The sequence below is a fragment of the Limanda limanda genome, chromosome 17, assembly GCF_963576545.1.
Source record: "Limanda limanda chromosome 17, fLimLim1.1, whole genome shotgun sequence".
Classification (NCBI taxonomy): Eukaryota; Metazoa; Chordata; class Actinopteri; order Pleuronectiformes; family Pleuronectidae; genus Limanda; species Limanda limanda.
In genome coordinates this window covers 12,904,843-12,924,112 of record NC_083652.1, presented here as the reverse complement: position 1 = coordinate 12,924,112, position 19,270 = coordinate 12,904,843, and the positions used below count along the sequence as shown (strand labels likewise).

At 44.8% G+C, this 19,270-nt stretch overlaps 1 protein-coding gene across 1 annotated transcript in view; it reads right to left on the bottom strand.

Annotated features, from left to right (window-relative positions):
• Positions 1 to 6,429, bottom strand: part of usp43b (ubiquitin specific peptidase 43b) — a 45,088-nt gene extending 38,659 nt beyond the window's left edge. Inside the window, exons 1-2 of the mRNA XM_061090103.1 lie at positions 5,525 to 6,429; positions 341 to 487 (exon numbers count right to left, since the gene is read on the bottom strand). Coding sequence (XP_060946086.1) covers positions 341 to 487; positions 5,525 to 6,124 — 747 coding nt within the window. The 5' untranslated portion in view covers positions 6,125 to 6,429. The remainder of the gene's footprint in view (positions 1 to 340; positions 488 to 5,524) is intronic.
• Positions 6,430 to 19,270: the final 12,841 nt, after the last annotated feature.

Below are 19,270 nucleotides of genomic sequence, written 5' to 3'. Positions count from 1 at the left end.
GCTGTCTAACCTTCTTGGTGAGGTTAGTTTGATAATAACAAGATATGAACCACCGGAAGATAAACATCTAAAAAACATGTGTATGAGATAAGATGTATGGGTGAGTATTTAACAATGAATACAATCTTGATTTTATGAATGAGCATTTGGCCTTCGAAAGAAAGAAAGAAAGAACTTGAACTATGTACGTTATCTTGATTTTGAGCAGAGAGAAAAACGAAGTAAGAAACAACGAAAGAAAGAGAAAGAGATAAAGAAAGAGAGAGAGAGAGATAGAGAGAAAGAGCGACACTATTATCGTTACCGTGCCGACTGCCGACTGTCTGTGTTTGGTTCTCACCTGTCCGGGAGCTTTGGTCTTGTTGTTGTTGTTGTGGGAGGCCAGGTTGACGTCTTCGTGGACGCGGTCCAGCAGCCACAGGAGGAACTCCAGGGCATCGTGTTGGGAGTTCCCACGAAACTGAGATCCATACTTGGACACTATCGTCTAGAGAGAGAGAGAGAGAGAGAGAGAGAGAGAGAGAGAGAGAGAGAGAGAGAGAGAGAGAGAGAGAGAGAGAGAGAGGGAGAAGCAGACGTGAGGAGACTGAGATCAGGACTTTGTGCTTGATTATGAGCAAAGGAAACACTTCAGTGCTTTTATGATTCACATCCACCTACTAATTCAATAAACAATCGCTCATGGTACATGGAACGCATGTCACATGAAACCTTCATCTGTAGCCGCTTCCAGACATGTACTGAACTCCGGATAATCTCCTGACATTTATCCAGAGGGGCTGTGAGTGAGATATCTGAGTGAGATGTCTGAGTGAGATGTCTGCGCTACGTCCTGCCTCCTCCATGCGTCTCCAACCTTCACCCGAAAGCTCCTGAGATCTCTGTGTTGTTCTGATCTGTGTGGAGAATCTCCTGCTGCCTTGTTCATATGTGAAAGGAAACTCTGGAGAAAGTTTTGAACCCTGTTGTCCGGACATTCTCCAGAGTTCACGTCTGAAAACAGCTTAAATGTAGAGTTACTGCAACTGTTAACTGTTCTTCTGAAGTCTTAAGTTTGCACTAAACTTCACAGAAAGATATTCACAACCTCAAACATGAATTCCCTGGACGATGAATTCACAACCTGCAAGAATTAAAGTCAGAATTGCCTTGTGATATAACCACAAATGTTTCTGAATCAAACTAATTGTGTAGCAGAGAGAATGTTGTGTTCTTGTTCTTGAGACATTCAGGCTTGTTTGGTAGAAAAGCACTGATATAAACCAAGTGAACCGTGGACTCACACAATCCCAAAGTGCAGCCGGTCGTTACAGCAAAGCAATAACAGTAATTACCATCAGCATTTTCGAAGGTGGCAATTGTCTCTGTGACATAATTGAGGTTGTGGAAAAATGCCCTGTGCGTTTTTTTTTATTGTTCCCTGTGGCACAATGACCACTGGCCAGTTTGTAACCATCTGCAAAGATAAAGTCATGAAAACACACCTTCCTCTTCATCATTTAGCAACTGGGGATTCATCGATTACCTGGTTCGTGACTATTTAACTAAATTCTTTAACTATTATCTTTTGGGCAACGATGAATATTTCTTTATTATACAGTCTATTGATGCTGCACAACCCAGTGAAAGTGGTCCCTTCTTTCAAACCCCCAAACCAGGACCCCCAACAGTGCCACACATTCATGCACCCGCACATGTACGCTATATATACGTATGTATTTGTCTGCTTATTGACAAAGGAATGATTCAGCTATACTGGAGCTTTCGACAGCTAACCAGTAGAACACTGCTCTGTCCCAGTGAGACCAGCAGCTTCCTTCACAATGACTGATTGACAAGCACGACGACTAACAATTATCACACTGACAGGTTCTGTCAGAAAGAGCCGCACGCTCACAGGCTAACAACAGCGTTCACAATGAACCGTTGATTGATTGACACGCATGCAGACACATTAGTGTTGAATACATACATGTGGTGCTTTGTTTGTATGTTGGTTTAGTGAAAGTGGGTCAGGACGTGATAAATGTGAAGTGTCTAATTCAAAAGTTATTTGGATTGTGATGGAAATCAGGAGAATTCGGTGGTGAAAGTTGGAAGCTGTGACTTTTGAGTCCACTGTGTCCAAAAAGAATAAAATAAAATAAAACCCCAGAGCTAGCATCATTAGCAAAGATGAACAACTCTGTATGTGATCAACACTCTGTTTAAAAATAAGGTTTCTTTTTTTTTCTTCACAGAGTGAAAGAGGGCTGGAAAGTAGCACGTCCAACCGGGCGTCATGTTTCTACGTCGAATGGAAACTAACTAAACTGAACCAGCAGCACAGGTAACCAATACAAATCAACATGGAGACAGCAAATACTGTCACATAGCTGTGAAACCCACAGTGCACAGAAAATAAATGTAGCTTCCTCGACAGGCCCATCAGTGCAAAGGGAGGATGACATTCCTGTTCAGTCATCAAATCCCCCCCGCTCTCTCCTGGCCTCTTGTTATGGAAACTGATAAATTGGCTATTGAGTAACTGTTTGAGTTTCAGGGTTTGTCCCTGTCCAGGCCCCTCGGAGCAAACACACCATCTTTCCAGGGGAGGGGGGGTGGGGATTCTTAAAAATCACACGAAAACAGTCCAGATCAAAAGGAGCACATCTGCTCCCAGGTTGAGGAAAGTCAACGCTTGGACTGCTGCGTCGGAGACACATTTGTGAGAGTGGAGGCTCGGGGGGGAGAATCACAAAGCCAAGCATGAATAGTTGATCTTTAATGAAGATTTATAAAAGCTGCTTCCACCTTACTCTCTCCTCCCTACAGTCCAGGTGCTGCTGGAATGTGGCAGAGCTCCAGGTATTCAGGACTCTGTTGGTTTTGTTTGACCTCGTCCCAGAGTGGAGGCCACTGCCGAGCCGTTCACTCTGAGGAGGATCAGAACCCGGATGAGTCCACATGTCGAGAGGCAGGTATACACACTAGCACCGTTATTCATTAGAAACATAAGATGTGCAGTGAACAGGTGAATGTCAGAAAGAGAGAGATTCCTTTTTAGACACTTGCCCTTTTGATCATTGCTCATCAAAATTCATGTGATGTGAGGGTGGGTGAGCATAGGTGCTGCTTTTAAGTTTCACCCGTCTGATTAAAGCCCCTGACTCTCAGAGGCCGTCAAAAAAAACAATAATAGACTAACAAAAGAATAGATTAACCGATATCATTTAAACAAAGGCCGATTCCATTTTGGAGGATTGATTAAAAGAGGTTTGTCTGGAGCTCCTGCAGCTGGAAGCTAATTCAGCCGGTCAGACACGAGCCGGCCAGATATCAGATTCTCTAATGCCTCCCTCCAGGCAGCTGTGGTGTTACTCAACAGGGCCGAGGCTGCGTGAACTCTGGACCTCCTACAGTCACAGACCCAGACCCACAGCAGTGTGTGTCTGTGTGTGTCTATGTGTGTGTGTGTGTGTGTGTGTGTGCTTTAACACAGGAAGCATCCCATCACATAAGTGGGGGAGTTGTCAGCGTTTTTCTTTTAATCCGTCTATTAATCTTGTCAAGATGTTTCCGTGACGCTCCCTCTGACGGGTTTCCGAAAAATATCAGATATCAGTTTATCCAAACAGGGAAGTAACGAAGACTGAAGAGCATAAAGACTAAATGTTGTAAACAACAACAACAACAATAACAACAACAACAACAACCCTGTTACTCTCGGGGAAAACCTTTGGGCCTCCTCGGTACATTTCATCTTGCATGTACCTACAGAATGGGTCAAGATATTCCAGGAGAGTAATTAACATTTCCCAGAATAGATCCATTGGGGAGCTTCTTTGTTCGCGGCTCCATATTATCTACTTCTCGCCGTGAACTATGGCTCAGGGAAATCCAGAGCTGCGGGCAGATAAAGTGCGGTTGCTTCTCTCGCTCTCTCTCCAGCGTGGGCACAGTGAGAAAGCCTGGCTGCCTCCTGATAGGACAGTCTCACATCCCCTGATCCCGAAAGGAAGATTTCTTAAGTAAATCATCTCTTTCCTGTGCCAACATACTTTGAATCACAACAGCGGAGCAACAAAGTAAACTGCAGGAGGAGATAAACACCACGTTGCTCATGGGGCGGGTCAGAGATGTCATTAGGAGGCGATTCCCTCAGCATCCTCACACACCTGCTGCTAATTAACTGCTGCTGACAGGGTGAACCTTTTATTTTTCAGTGTCATGCTACAGGGCCTTGAATCTGTGACCTTTGACCTCAGGCTGCAGCAGCCTCATAATCACCTGGAAGGTCGAGTCACAGGGAAAAGACAGCGGCTGCAATATTCTACTGTCGGCAATTACAGTGACTGATGTTTATAAAAGGCCACGGCTGCACTTCATAGGTGTTTATGATCATAACATGTGATTATGTCTGACTACAGTAGCTTATTCTTCAGCAGAGGGCAGACCATAACTAATAATAATAATAATATGATGGTGGTACAGCCTCTACCTTTTCACCTTCTGTTCCCATGGTTTGGCTGAAGTGCCAGTTTCTGGAAATTCCAAAAATGCCTTTCGAGCGATAAGGTAAAGTGAAGTTGCATCGGTTGTGTCAGACTCCTATTGCAGCAGACACACACACACACACAAACAGACACACACACACACACACACACACACACGTCTGCAGCACAAATGTTTGCTCACGGCCACGATCACGGTCGCCCCCTCTCAGTTTGAACTACCAGTCCCACACGAGACGAGACAGCCCGGGGTTAACTGTGTCTGAGGAGCGTGGTGGTGCCGAGTTGTGAGAGACAAAGAGAGACAGACGGCCGGGGGGGCGGTAGGGACTGGGGGACGTCTCTGACTGGTAGATGATGTCGTGGTTTAGACTCAACATGGATTTAAAAATGAGCTTTCAAGATTCAAACTCGTGAGCCGTCGCTGGTGGCCCACCTCTGATTAGAAGGTGTTTCTCCTGCCAGCCCCCTGACTCAGAAGGAGTGGATGGGAGAACGCAGCAGGAGAACCTCTGCAGGATTTGAGTCTAGCAAGTGGGTGTGTTGACAACATTCCTAAAACGTGAAAGTCTCAAAAATGACAAAAGAATTAATATCTTTTGGTGATAAAAGCCGAAACATGGTTGTAAACTGCAGAGAAAGTCCAGACCCAAGTCTCTGGAGATCCTCACGTCTGAAAATGGGTTTTGTTGGCCTTGTGATGCTCTAGCGACCTTCCCAGGATGCACCTCACCTCGCACCCATATCTTAACCAGGATTGGCATCCAGATAACCTCTCGTGACCCTAAGCTGTATAAATGATGGATGATGTAGAGCAAACAGTTGACTCTACGTAAACATCTGCAACGTCCAGGACAGTTTGAAACTCTCTCAGACGTTATGAGTCAAACAACATACAAATGTAGATTTCTTTGGTAATAAATGTGATTATTATATCACTTAATTTAGTTTACAGCTCATAAACACTAAACCCCCTATAGGTGTTGTCACCACAGAGGTCACAGGAGCACTTGTGCTTGTGTGGAGATTACCTTGAAGTCCACGGACAGCTGTGGTGTGTACTCCAGAGTCCACAGGGCCCGGACCAGTGAGGCCAGCTGCTCGGTGACCTCTCCCCTCACCAGGCCGTTGACCCGGCCCAGGTCCAGGTCCAGCTTGTACCGGTCCAGGCCCAGGTACTCCGCCAGCAGGTCGGTGTTGCTCAGGCACTGGACTGCTGCGTTCAGGAAGCAGGTGTTCCCGTGGTTCTTCAGCCCCAAGACGCCCGGGACCCGGTCTCCGAACCGGCAGAGCAGCTTCTCCCTGCCGGTGCACAGGGACGAGGAGGTGCTGGAGGTGGTCTTCGCCCCCCGGGGGTCCCCGTGTCTCCCCTGTCCCTCCTCCCGGGGCATGGCACTCAGGGTGCACGGTGCTCCGTGCCCGAACCCCCCGTCGTCCTCCTCCGCGTCCTGCGCGTCCGCGTCTCCAAAGTGGGCCAAAGTGCCCAAAGTTCTCAGGATCCTGTTCATGAAACTTCCCACCGACTTCAACGGCTTCTTTCTGAAAAGCTTCCCGGACTTGGGCTTCTTCTCCCGGCGCTTCTCCTCCCTCGCAGCGGGGGGTGCCTCCTCCCTGGCCCGGTGTCTCTCCATGTCCTCTACCGCCTCTGCGCGTTACTCCGAGGCTGGTTCTGGTTCTGCTGCAGATTCCTGTGTGTCACTTGTCCTCCTGTGTCCTCTGTCCTCCGGTGTCCTCTGTCCTCCTGTGTCCTCTGTCCGGCGGCATCGCGGAGCCAGGACGCACAGCAGCTCCCTGTTCTTCCTCCGGACTCTGTCCGCAGACCTTCCTCATCCATCCCAGCGACTTACTGAACCATGGTCTTCATCATCATCATAACCACCGGTCCCCGGACGCAGCATCCCGTCGTGTCCCGGCGACGACGTGAGCTGCTCCGGCGTCCAGCTGCAGCACTGCGCGCTCCCAGCGAGTTCCACTGGAAGAGGCTGGTGAGAACCCTCCCACTCCCCCCCCCCCCCCTCCCCACATGGAGCTGGGAACACTGGGTTCATGCTGCTGCCACTGGATATGAATCAGACACAGGCTTGTAGTAATAGATTCACTGCAAAGTTACTATTACTATCAGTAAGTAAAAGTACTTCTTCACAAGTAAAAGGATTCGAATCCAATTTGAAAGTTCTGACCCACTGAACAGTTACCATGTACATTCTGCTCCCCCACTCATACAACTACACTTACTACACATAAATTCATATTATTTAATTTAATATTCTTCACTCCTTCACCCTGTAAACTGCTGCTAGCCCTTCATTTAAATTTTAATTGTTGTACTATGTGACAATAAACTTTGATTTGATTTGATTTTGATTTGATTTGAATATAAATTGGTACATATAAGAATTATATAAGATTGGTAATGTGAATTGAAGCTATTTTAACATCTGTATATATACTGGTAGTTCAGTGCAGTGGTCCCCAGTCCACAGGGGTTAGGTCCTGGAAAGGGTCACAAATATTAATCCGGGACAAGAGATGATTCATGGAGTAAAGAACAATATTAGAGATATGAAGAAATACCATTTATAGTTAGATTTAAACCATGTGGAGAATCTTTTAACAGCTCAGATATCTGACACAGCTTTTCAGTGAATGATAGAAAGATCGATTGATAAACTTTATTGTCCACATCATTAGAAATTTGTCATTTTAGTTCTTCCTGTGTACAGCACTGTCATATTGTTCTTGTGTTCACAGACAAAAAACATTTCCAATCAGAACGTGCACAATAATCTGTTTGTTAAGAGTTAAAAATACAAGATATGTAGACACATAGCTTAGAAGAATACTACTAAGTAGTAAAAGGCAAATATGCAGGTTAAATGCAAGAATATTTGCAATCATGAGTGTTTCAAGGGATCTGGGGGCCACAGGCAAAAGAGACAACAGCCCCCCCCACACCCCCCAAGAAACACTTGACACCGAACTTATAAACAAAGTGCATGAGCTGTGTATACTCTGCACACGTAAATAATCATTAAGTAGTAAGGTTTAACTGCAAACCTCATCATACACACACATTTAGACGTTCTAGTCTTCAATCAAACCCCCAAAATTATGTAATTAGCCGTTCTCTGTGGGGGTTCATGGTAATTGCCTGGCCACCCTGTTGCAACGCCCCTGTTTACATGAATATTTCCAACCTACTAATCTGTGGAAAGCCGTGGTGGGATGTAGTTAAGCCCAATTTCTACAGTACGGTTCTGCAGTAATCAGGTGAACGACCTCCCACCGCTGCTCCACACAGATCAGAAGGTTGAATGATGAAAAGTGCATCACGCAAAAAAAGTTCAGCAACATTTATTATTCTTTACCAAAACGTTCGATGCAGGGCGGATATATTTATAATAGAGAAAACTGACGAGTTATAATAAAGCTCTCACAAACTGCTCTATCGTGGAGGGAACTACATTATCTCTGTGCTGCCGTGAGAAAACATTAAACTCTTTCAGTGACATCAGCTACCTGGGTTTGATGTTTCAGTATCAATGAGCTTCCTGCTGTTCTCAGCCACTTTACTCCTCCCAGTGAATAAAAGACCCTTTAATGCACTGACTGCCAATTCACAGTAAAAAAAAAGGACAATCTGTGAGTGTGACCCAGCGTCCGACAGGGAAAATTCATTAGCTAAGCCCCAGGAGGTATTTCTTTCGGTTTCCTGGATTATAACAGTCATTCCTGAGCCGTGAAGTACAGGGGAGCCGCTCGGCTTATCTCCTGTGCTCACCACAGAGATATGTTTGATCACACAGAGGCCGACGTTTCACCGGCGCTTTCAAACTGCAGATTTCATGCAGCGCTGAGCAGAAAGTCTCCTCCTCACTTCTAATGCAACCTGAAGAGTGAGCCAAGTCTCTGTGAGCCTCCCACTCCTCCTCCTCCCAGGTTATGGTGACATGATGGTATGGAGAGAGCAGCGTCCTCCCACATTCCAAAGACATGTCGGTTGCGGTTAGGTTAATTGGAAACTCTTAATTGGCCATAGGTGTGAATTAAGTTTGAAGGCCTCGACACAACCAAACCTCCCCAAACTCCCTGACTCCTCTTTTCCCCCCCGACACCACCTGACTCTGAGAAGAGGAGGCTAAACAATAATCTCCTCTCTCAAACACCACACGCCACACATGACACCTGTTCCAGTGAAGAGGTAAACTGTGATTAAAAAGGGAACCTCAAAAACCTTCTCAGCACGAGTGATGGGATCTCACAGGAAGTGGAAGAAAACGTAATAATGGTGCACCAATCAGCTAATTTTGATTTAAAAATGTAGCAAGTATTTACTGCTTACGTTGCCTGGTCACTATCAGTAAACAACCCCCCTACACACACACACACACACACACACACACACACACACACACACACACACACACACACACACACACACACACACACACACACACACACACACACACACACACACGGTCCTGATGACGCAGAGGTTTGGAGCCTAAATCCAGTCAAATCTTAAGATAAGGGGTTTTCCCCAAGATATAACTGACTGTTGCTTATTTAATCACAATTATTTGATGTGAAAACTAAACGCTGGTTTTAAAGACATGCTGAAACAGGTCTTGTATTTAATACCAGTAAAGGCTTCATGCTTCCACCAGTTGTTTCACTGGCAGTAGTTATGGGACTCCAGGATCCCTCCAGTTCAGACCAGGTGAGATCAATCCACTCCAACCATCACGTGGCTTGTTTTAAAGACACTGTACTTTCCTTCCTCTTACGTCTGAATCCCTGACATTTCAGTCTCAACAAACCCATTTGGCCTCGAGGTGTTGTTTCACTGAAAAAAAAGATGACGACATTCACAAAAAGTGTTTTCATTATTCTCCTCTAAAAGACTATAGCTCGGATGAGACTTGCAACTTTTCAAACTAATTTGCTGATGACCCCGGCAGCACCTCCGTGCTGCTGCCGTCTCTAACACAGATCGGAGATCTTTGTTGAAAAGCAAAAATCACCCTCGAGTTTCTCTCCTCTTTGTGTTGTCGGCCTCTTTCAAAAAGTCATTTGATGTTAATTTTAGAGCGATTCTGCATTTTCCCTTTCACAAGGCAGGTGCCTTTCTGATGCTCCTCATGCAGAGATGATTTCTCTCATAGCAAAGACCCGAATCTATTTCTGTAACGTGTGAAGTCTTTTGGTGTTACGGTGGTGCAGTGGTTTGCCTCACAGCAAAAAGGTTCTGGGTTTGAACCCCTTTCTGTGTGGAGATTGCATGTTCTTCAATCATTTTCTTTGGATACTTCGACTTCCTCCCACAATCCAAAGACATGCAGGTTGATGGGAGACTAGCAACCCTCAAAGGATGTAAAAACAATGAATGTATGCAAACAGAAGTAAATCATAAAGACTTACGACAGACATGTTTTCATGGAAATGTGTCATAGATTTTTATTTTCTGTGATGTGACAAACTATCTATGACATCAGCCTTTGAACATGAAGTTATGAAAATACCAAACCCAAAGAGACAGAAAGGTGCATTTCTCTGGTGGAGCCCAGATAATCAGATCAGTGCTGCTGCACCTTGGCCTATCAGTTAAGTAATGTTCTGCCTATAAATGGAGAAGTTCTTGCTTCTGTGACGTGCTCCTCTGCGAAGAAGGGAATGTCATCCCCAAAGATAAAGTGGGCAACAGAGACCATCTGGTCGCCTGAGTCATATCTTCTGTCTGCTGCAGGAACAAACTGTCCCTTTGTTGAAAGAACAATGCACTGTCACTATCACACTGCCCCACAATGGCTGCATGTTAACACACAACACAACCACAGGCAGGAGAATTGAACAAGTTTTGTCGGCTTAGCAACAACAAAAGTTCAGTTTGTCGTTTGATTTGATCGCGTCTGTTTCTTGGATGAGCAGGTTTTCATCTGAGAGGAGTTGGACCACCTGACTCCTGCAGAGCCGGACCCCCAGGAAGTAATCAATCCGGCCCCACGTGTTCCAACAGCTCCATCTGAAGTCGATTTTCTACACCAACTTTTGTCGAGGTTCAACGAGACGACCGGCGTCCACGCAGCCGAAGTGATGTAACCGTTCCTGTGAAGTGAATTAGCTCCAGCAGAAAAGAAACAGAAGGGGTTGAGTGGGCGAGTTCTGGCTTCCACCGGGTCCCAGATTATGCAGGCCCCATCTGAGCTGGCAATAACACATTCCTTGTCAGTGCCTTTAATCTTAATGCAGTTGGCAGAGGCCTCATGCTTTCTCCTGGATCCTGGGAGCTTGCGAGTCCTGGGCAGGATCTCCCACACACGAGCAAACGCACACGCACCTGGACGGAGAAGAGACGCCGGCACACATCAGGTCACCGACCCGGAGAGCGTGGAGCTATTTGTGTTCAGGCTGTCGCCCATTTCATCCAGAACCAGCCCTGTTCTCTGAACTGATCCCAGGAAACTACACACACATGCAGCAAGGAACCAAACCAGCTCCCATTTAGCACTCAAATAGAATTACACTATACGTATGCCTCATGGGCCTGTAGGCTTATCATGAATATCACCATTTTAGTTTTGGTCAGATCCCCTGGTGGGTCTTCCTCTCCTCTTCTTCCTCATTTTTCTCTCCTCTCTCTCTCTCTCTCTCAGGTTGTGGCATAAGCCGTCAAATCCCAGCATGCACTGGGTGTACAGGTTCTAAAAGGTGGCACACAGGACTTTAGTGCAGGCTGCAACACATGCATTGTTGTGCCTCCCTCTACTGGTGAAATGGGAGTGTGACACACACCAGAGAGAAAAGTTAAGTTGTTGTTACATTGGTATATATACGCTTATATACCAGTTCCACAAAAAAGGCGTTATGGCGGAGCGTTATGGCAAATCATCAAGTCGCCAATTTTTGAGGTTACACGTTCGATCAACTTTAAATGACGGTGAAATGGGATTGTGACACACACCAGAGAGAAAACTTAAGTTGTTGTTACATTGTCGAATTGATACAAAATTGCTCACACTACATCAGAGCAATTATATTATATTATAAAATATATATATATATAAAAAAATATAGTAAATATACTTTTTTTTTTCTTTTTCGGCTATTTTGTGGAAAAAAGGCGTTATGGCGGAGCATTATGGAAAATCGCAACCGGAAGTCGCCAATTTTTGACGTTACACGTTCGATCAACTTTAAATGACGTCATCTCAACAACGTGGAGATTCAAACTAGGTGGCGTTTGATTATTATTATATGCCATCAAAACACGAGTGTCACAGTGTGTTAGTGTGTGTGTGTGTGTGTGTGTGTGTGTGTCTGGTGGGGGGGGGGTCATAGATTCCTCTGATGTCTTCAATGATGCACTGATGAGAGATTTATGGAAAAGCATCAGCTGTAAATATCCCCAATGAGGTGATGCCCACTTTTATATAATGTAATGGTGATATTTCATTATCACATCTTTCTAAAACAATGTTTTGACTTGTCTAATACTTGTTCAACGTTGGTGTTTCACACACACACACACACACACACACACACACACACACACACACACACACACACACACACACACACACACACACACACACACAATCTATTCACAGGGAAACAAGCCAACAGCCACAGTACCAGCACGGACACACACTTCTCTGTGGTCTGTGTAGGTGAAGGGGAAGATTCTGCTGAGTCAGGATACCACAACCATCTGGTTCTCTAATCGTGCACCTGGGACCACAAAATGCAAACTACCACATTCTGTAGAAGGACACGTGACGTCAAGTTTAACCTCATTATTTAAAATAAAATGCAAGAGTGGATCATATTTTAGGTTGTTTCTCCTGGAACAATCTCCATAAAAAACAACAGAGAGAGATTTCTTGTATTTCTTGTCTTTACTATAAAACCATTCAGGTTTTAAATGTATATAAACATACTTTGGTTTGTAAGTGAAAGTGTGACTTGTTGTCCTTTTTGTGTGTGTTTGTGTGTGTGTGTGTGTGTGTGTGTGTGTGTGTGTGTGTGTGTGTTCTCACCTTTCAGCTCAGCTTCTCTCGACTGTTCTTTCTTCAAGTGTGATGACGTCATCAGCACCTGCCAGGTCACCAGAGCGTCAGAGGTAACTTCTTCTTCTTCTTCTTCTTCTCCTCCTCCTCCTCCTCCTCCTCCTCCTCCTCCTCCTCCTCCTCCTCCTCCTCCTCCTCCTCCTCCTCCTTCTTCTTCTTCTCCTAAAGCAGGAAGTGCTGCGTCAGGAGAAGAAGCTCAGGTGTGACTTCAACAGTAATAGTTTCCATTAGCGTCACGTGTTCAGGTAACGAAGTGAAGACCTCGTCCATTAACCTCAGATACACAGAGAGTTAAATATGTCAGCAAATACTTCGTATTTCTTTACATATAAAGGATTTACTGTTCCAATGTTAAATACTTGTGTGTGTTTCAGTTTTAATTTACCTGTGTACATAACGTGCTGTATTTTAATATGATGGTACTTGATTTAAAGGGTTTTTCATCTTTAACCATTTAAAAGGACACAGAGGAAAACTCAGTCTAATGCATTTATTTTCAGTCTGCTTCTATATTTGCTTTATTTTTTTGTAAAAAAAATAACTGGTTTTATGATAGATTTCATTCGCTTGATAATCTTCCAAAGAAAACAGTTATTTACAAAAAAAATTCAAATAATTAATTTTCTTATTTACTTTACTGAAAACCAGTTTTAACATCCGTCTTTAATCTTAAATAATCAAATAAACGGTACTTTTTAAAATATTAAACTGAGGCATTAGAAAATCTAAACCAAAGTAATTAATAAGAAAAAGCTACAACAATAAACAGAGTAGTAGGAATTAGACATTTCTGGTATCTAATCATGTTGCATTTAATTACCGTTTTCTGTTTGCTGAGAGCAGCAGGAGTTCACACAGGTCTCTATGATTTCACTCTCACTCCATCCTCCCTTTTTCCTCCTTTTAACAAAGTTTTAACTGAACAAAACGATACATTTATGTTTTATTTCATTTATCAGACTGGTGTGGGACTCCCCTCTTCAAACAGGAAGAGGAGACTCCACACAACAACATGAAGGGTGAGCTCACGTGATGATGATGAAGAGGTGATGTGAGGAGCAGAGTTCCACAGAGTCTGAATGTTTAAGATGATGCATGATCAAGTATAGTTTTCTGAAATTGACGTGTCATCACTGCTGTAGTTTCGATCACTTAAAAACACTTATTTATATATTTTTTTTTTTGCAGAAATGTTACATGGACATAACCAGAGGGACAGTCAGTAGAGAGAATTCCTCCGTCAAGGCTCAACAGTCTCCTTATGAATCACATTAAATTCACTACATCTGGATTTTTATTTGGATCTGCACCTAATTGCAACACTCAGAAATATCAGTCTCCTAAAAATGACTTTTTTCATCAAGATCCGTGGATCCAGAGAAATCCAGGAAAAACGAGTCACAATGTTAAAGAAAGTCTAAATTAATTCCTGGATAAGCACCAAACTTTAATGGGTGCGTTCTGACCTGTAACACATCCTTCCACCAGATGTCCCTGGTCTAGAACTTTCTGCCAAACACCGAACAAACCCAGATGAAAACACTGTAATGATGATAAAATGTGACGTTTTATTCTTGATATGATGAAAGTAGGCTGACGTCTTCGCGACACATTTCAATAGCAAACAGACGTTCCATTTGTCCATTTTGTGTTTTGCATAATGTGTCTTGAATCAATGGCCTCCTGACATGACCACAAAGCAGGTTCATGCTCGGGCAGGCGCTGCTCAGGGCGGCTCGTCTCAAAGCTCTTTTATTGGGGTCACATTCATCTCGGAGGACCACCCGGCTGTGTGGGTGGAGCCCCATTCACCGCTGTGTACCCTAATGACAAATGAGGAAAAAGTAGTCATAATTCTCTCTCTGACATAGATGACCTGTGGCACCTCTGCTCAAAGGGCCTTCAGTCACGCTGGGCCACCGACCTCCGGGGGGGGGGCAGGCGGAAGCACGTCCAACACGACTAGCGCACAACTTCAGAATGCCTTTTGAGAGCTCCTCGTATATAACATTAATCTGTGAGTCGGAAGCATGACCGAGAAACAGTCGCTCTTTATGCACATCAGTCCAAAAGGAGACTTATTGTTCACCCCACCCGTACGCCTGCACCCCTTCGCCCTGCAGGGGGCAGTGTTTAGCAGAGGATGGAGGACAGAGGAACACAAACTTCCTGTGGAAATGTTACTGGGAGTTCAGTCAGTGTAGAAAACCACAGAGGTGGCCCAGCATCATTCTGTTGTAGGCTTTGGCTCAGCTGCTCCTCTAATTATGAATGACTTCAGGCAAATTGTTGTAATTCACGCTGCCAGCTCGTCCCAGTCCGTCAACACAGCGGTTTGTTTGGAAATGTGGGAATTTTTTTTATTGACCGCTGACTCTCGTCCAGCTTTATTATAAAACCCAGTGAAAATATGACAGTGGCTGGAACCCTCTCCCATGTGCTCCCAGTTTACAGTGGTGTCCAGGAAGTAGAGCTTTTAAGGAAACAGGTCTCCAAAATATGTTTATCGTACATTAGTTTTGACCAAACTGTTAAACAGTAAACTCTGCTCTACCTTTCTGGTTGTGTTGGTGAGACGGCTCAAGGCGTGGTGTGTGGTCTCCTAACAATATTAGTCAAGCTTGAATTAGTTAAGCTTTTCCTGTCTCTAATGGTAGTTTGCAAAACCAATTTAAGAAACCGCTTTAAATAACAGCCTGGTAATTGAACATTAGTTTGTGGAAAAACAGGAAACTCCATTATTGCCGTGTTTGGGTTTTTCACTTTCCTCTTTGGCTCGTCTGGTCTGTGATCGTGCGGCCGTGCCCTTTTAGAGGCGTCTGATTGGCCCAGCCCGTCTTAGCACGCGGCTAATTGGATAAGCTCCTGATACCATCACTTCTCTGCAGGATCCAAGGTGAAGGATTACATAGATATTGCTGCGTTTAAACATTTGTTAAATGAATTAAACGTTTATCTCGTAAATGCATCCGTGATTAATCAAATTGTGTTTTCGAACGCTACTCTTTAGTTTTCCCCCCTTCTATTGGGTCAAGGTATTTGGTGTTACCGTGGCAGGACATAAAACAGATACTCTACGTGTTTAAAACTCTGGTATGCGCTCGGTTCACCTCTGTTTACAGAGAATTTCACATGATGTAGTAGAAGCACGAAAACCACAAAACAAGCTCTTCCTCGTTTCACCGGTTCGGTCGTGCTCGGATCTCAGATGAACAGACGCTGAGGAAACCCAGAGATGTTTATGCAGTTAAGTCAATGCATGTGAAACACCGTGATCCATAACTGTGATTGCATCTGTAGCTGTGTGTTCTCAGAGATGCTTTTGTTATTATTACCGTGCTTCGTACTCCTACTCTCCAAACGTTCTATTTGTCAAATTTACACGTGTGTTTTCAAGTTGAAACACTCGGTGCAGTAACTCATTTATTTGATATTTAGAAATGCAACACACATATTTAAACAATGATAGATAACGTAGAGTCGAGTGAGTTTACTACAGGATTCCCAGTGTTGAAGGGTGGAGGCTCCCAGTCACTGACACCTTTATGCTGGAGCTGCATCTGTGAATGTGTGTTGAGCAGCGTTGAAGTCGACTTTAATAACGTCCAAGTAAATCTCACGAGTCTCTGGGTAGATCACTGAACATTCAAGAAAGCACCTAGACCTCTACTACATCTGTAGCTTGAATAGGATCTTCAAGAAACAGACAGTTCATTTCATTGCATGTAAATCCTGTCTAGACTTATATTTCTTGTTTAAGAAGATGCTAAACACAAACCGCTCTTTTCACACATTGACAACGATGGGATCCATGTTTTAGTTTTATTCTCCTGAACATCAGAAATGGAACAGGAAACATTAACAGCATCTATTCACAACTAATTTGGTGTGAATACAGACAGCGGTGCTTAAGCATTTATCTTGCACTTACTGAGCACTTTGCACAGCAGTGTTTCTCCATGACGGTAATTAAACGGGCATCGTTTCCATGTTTAAATACCGTGGGATACCTTATTACCCGTAACTCCACTGTGAGCCTGCTGAGGTAAGTGTTTATATCAGAGCTCTGCAGAGAGACGCTTCTTTATCATATTTCTATTAAAATAACTTCAGGATCAAGCAGCGGCTGAGAGGAATCTGTGTTTATTTGTGTGTTAGCACATGTAAGATACTGTGTTTCCATGTCTGTGTGTGTGTGTTGGTCTATGAGGTATTTAAAGAGCATTAACTTGTCACTAATGAACACCATTAGTGACGATTGTTTTGGTCGCACCAGTGGCTTCGCTGCAGTCAGACATCGCATAAGAATGTTCGAGGCGAGTCCAAGTTAATCATCTCCTCCGCTGCTTTTCCTGGCGCTGGTCAGGGCCCAGCAGAACGCCACGGCCCCCCCGAGGACCACGTCATTACAAGCTGCTATCTCGCTAAACGGGTCTCTCGCTCCTCTGCCGAGCCGCGATGACATGATTAGTGTTTTCCTGCTCATCTAGGCCTCGTGAATGGAGACGATGACAGCTGTATGTGGTCGGTGCCTTTTAAAAACAACAACACCCAACACAGCAAATGTTTGTGTGTCTGTGTGTGTGTCTGTGTGTGTGTGAGCCGCAGAGATGAGTGTCTGCAGGATAACGGCGATCTGTCTGCGTTGCCTCATTATCGAGTTGAATTTGCGGTCGGTGGAATCAAAGGCTGCTCGTGTTCTGGGGCCAAATGAAGACAAAGTGTCTGGTCCTGTGGAGTGATGGGGGGGGGGTTATCTGCCCCACACGCTGTTCAACTGATGTTTAGACAAAGTGTTCATGTTTTCAGCAAGAAAAACAGGCCTTTTCCAAAGTAGATGATGAACAGCTGAGTGTATAAAGTGTTAGTCCTCTGTATTACACCATCTTCATAAAGTGAAATCCTTATAATCTCCCTCTAATGCATACTTTATATCTTCCGTTCTCTTTAAAAAGGTGTTTTTATGGAACATTTTACGAGGCGTCTCCATTAGAAGAAGACCTCTGTGCTACCGTGTCCCGGCCGCCGACACCTGCAGAAATATTAAAGGGATCTTTGCACTCCATTAAACGTGAGGCCCAGGGAGGAAGTGGCGGATTCTGTCATCAGAGTAAATCCTCCACGTGTCGGAAAGGCCTGAGCTGGGATCTGCTGCCACGCCGTGAGTTAGTGGCGCTCTCCCGTGTCCTGCAGGTGCCGGCGTGTGGAGCTGGTGGAGGTCGGCGTCTTCGTTGGAGGTTCTCGCCGGGAGTGAGTGATGCTCCATCTCCACGGCCGTGTACAAAGAAGTCAGAAGGAAATGGTTCTGGCCTGGAGTGGCGAGGAAAGAGGCTGTTAACAGTGAGCTCCAATAATATTTCCATTAACAACCACTTATTAAACTCCCTGTGTGTTTCAGCAACTAGAAGAGGCGATGAGCTCCCGGCATTACACCGGCTCCCTTTCAGCCTTTCATCCATATACTGTATATAAGGGGCTTGGGGTCTTTCTTTTATAATGCATCACCCTCTCCATCACATAACTCATCAGATCTTTCTAACTCGCACTTTCCCGTGGAGTGGATGAAATGTCTGTAGAGTGGTTTTACAGTATCGCTGCCGTGCAGAGGTATTCCATCCCAGGCGAGTGTTGCTCTTGTTATTTTTAAACTGCAGAGGTTACTTGGATCCATAAATCACCTGACCCACGGTGTCTAAACGCTCCCGCTCCGCCTGCCTGTCCGACGCTGGATTTATGATCCGCGGGTGTAGCAGCGAGCGCCATGGCGGCCTCCTCCTCCGGGCCCGCCGCTGGTCTCCTGTGCACTTGTGTACATATTTAGAAAAATGTGCGTGGTGTGCTGAGTGCTGCTGGGCCTCGGGTCAGACTCCCCGAGCGATCTGTTGTGATGCACCTCGACAAGAGAGAGAGAGAGAGAGAGAGAGAGAGAGAGAGAGAGAGAGAGAGAGAGAGAGAGAGAGAGAGAGAGAGCACGGAATCTTTTATAGGTGGGAAGAATCAACACCAAAGTGGAAGCACACATATGAAACCTGGGGGGGGGGGGGGCTCGGTGACTGTAGGAGCCTAGCTGTGGGGTCTTTTTTTCACTCTCACATTCATCTTGTGAAACTATGTGCTTTCGTGGAAGCTTGGCAAAGAGGTAAATAGCAATAAAAGGGGATTGGAGCCTACGTTGCTCTTGCCAAGTGTTTGGGAGGGTGGGGTGGGGGGGAGATCTTCCCTACACTGAGCGTCTGGCAGTGGAGCCTCGGCTGATGATGTCATCTCCAGGTCCACAGTTTCAGTTTGTTTCACCTCCAGTAGATATGTGAAGGTTCAACAGACCTGGAGCTCTCGTGGGTTTCTGACTTAAATCACATTTTCACTTCTTTGCTCTTCAGTTCGACTCTCAGTGCTTTTTAAAATAATATTCAAACTTCATGCTTCCTCCTCACATGCAGCCCTGGAGTCTTCCTCCTCCCTGGTTGGTTGGTGTGATCTCGTCTGACTTCATTCATATTGGTCGGTGGGGAAACAGCAGCGTATCATACAAACGACTCCCAGTCCCAAGTATCACCAGTATAAAGTCCAAACAATTAATTCATTTAAATATTAAACACAACCAACTTAACCTGGGTTTACTCTAACTTATCTCACCACAGAAAACAAATAGGTTAGAATAGTTAGAATATGAGTTCTCACCTTTACAACTCCCCTTATTTGCCCCTTCGT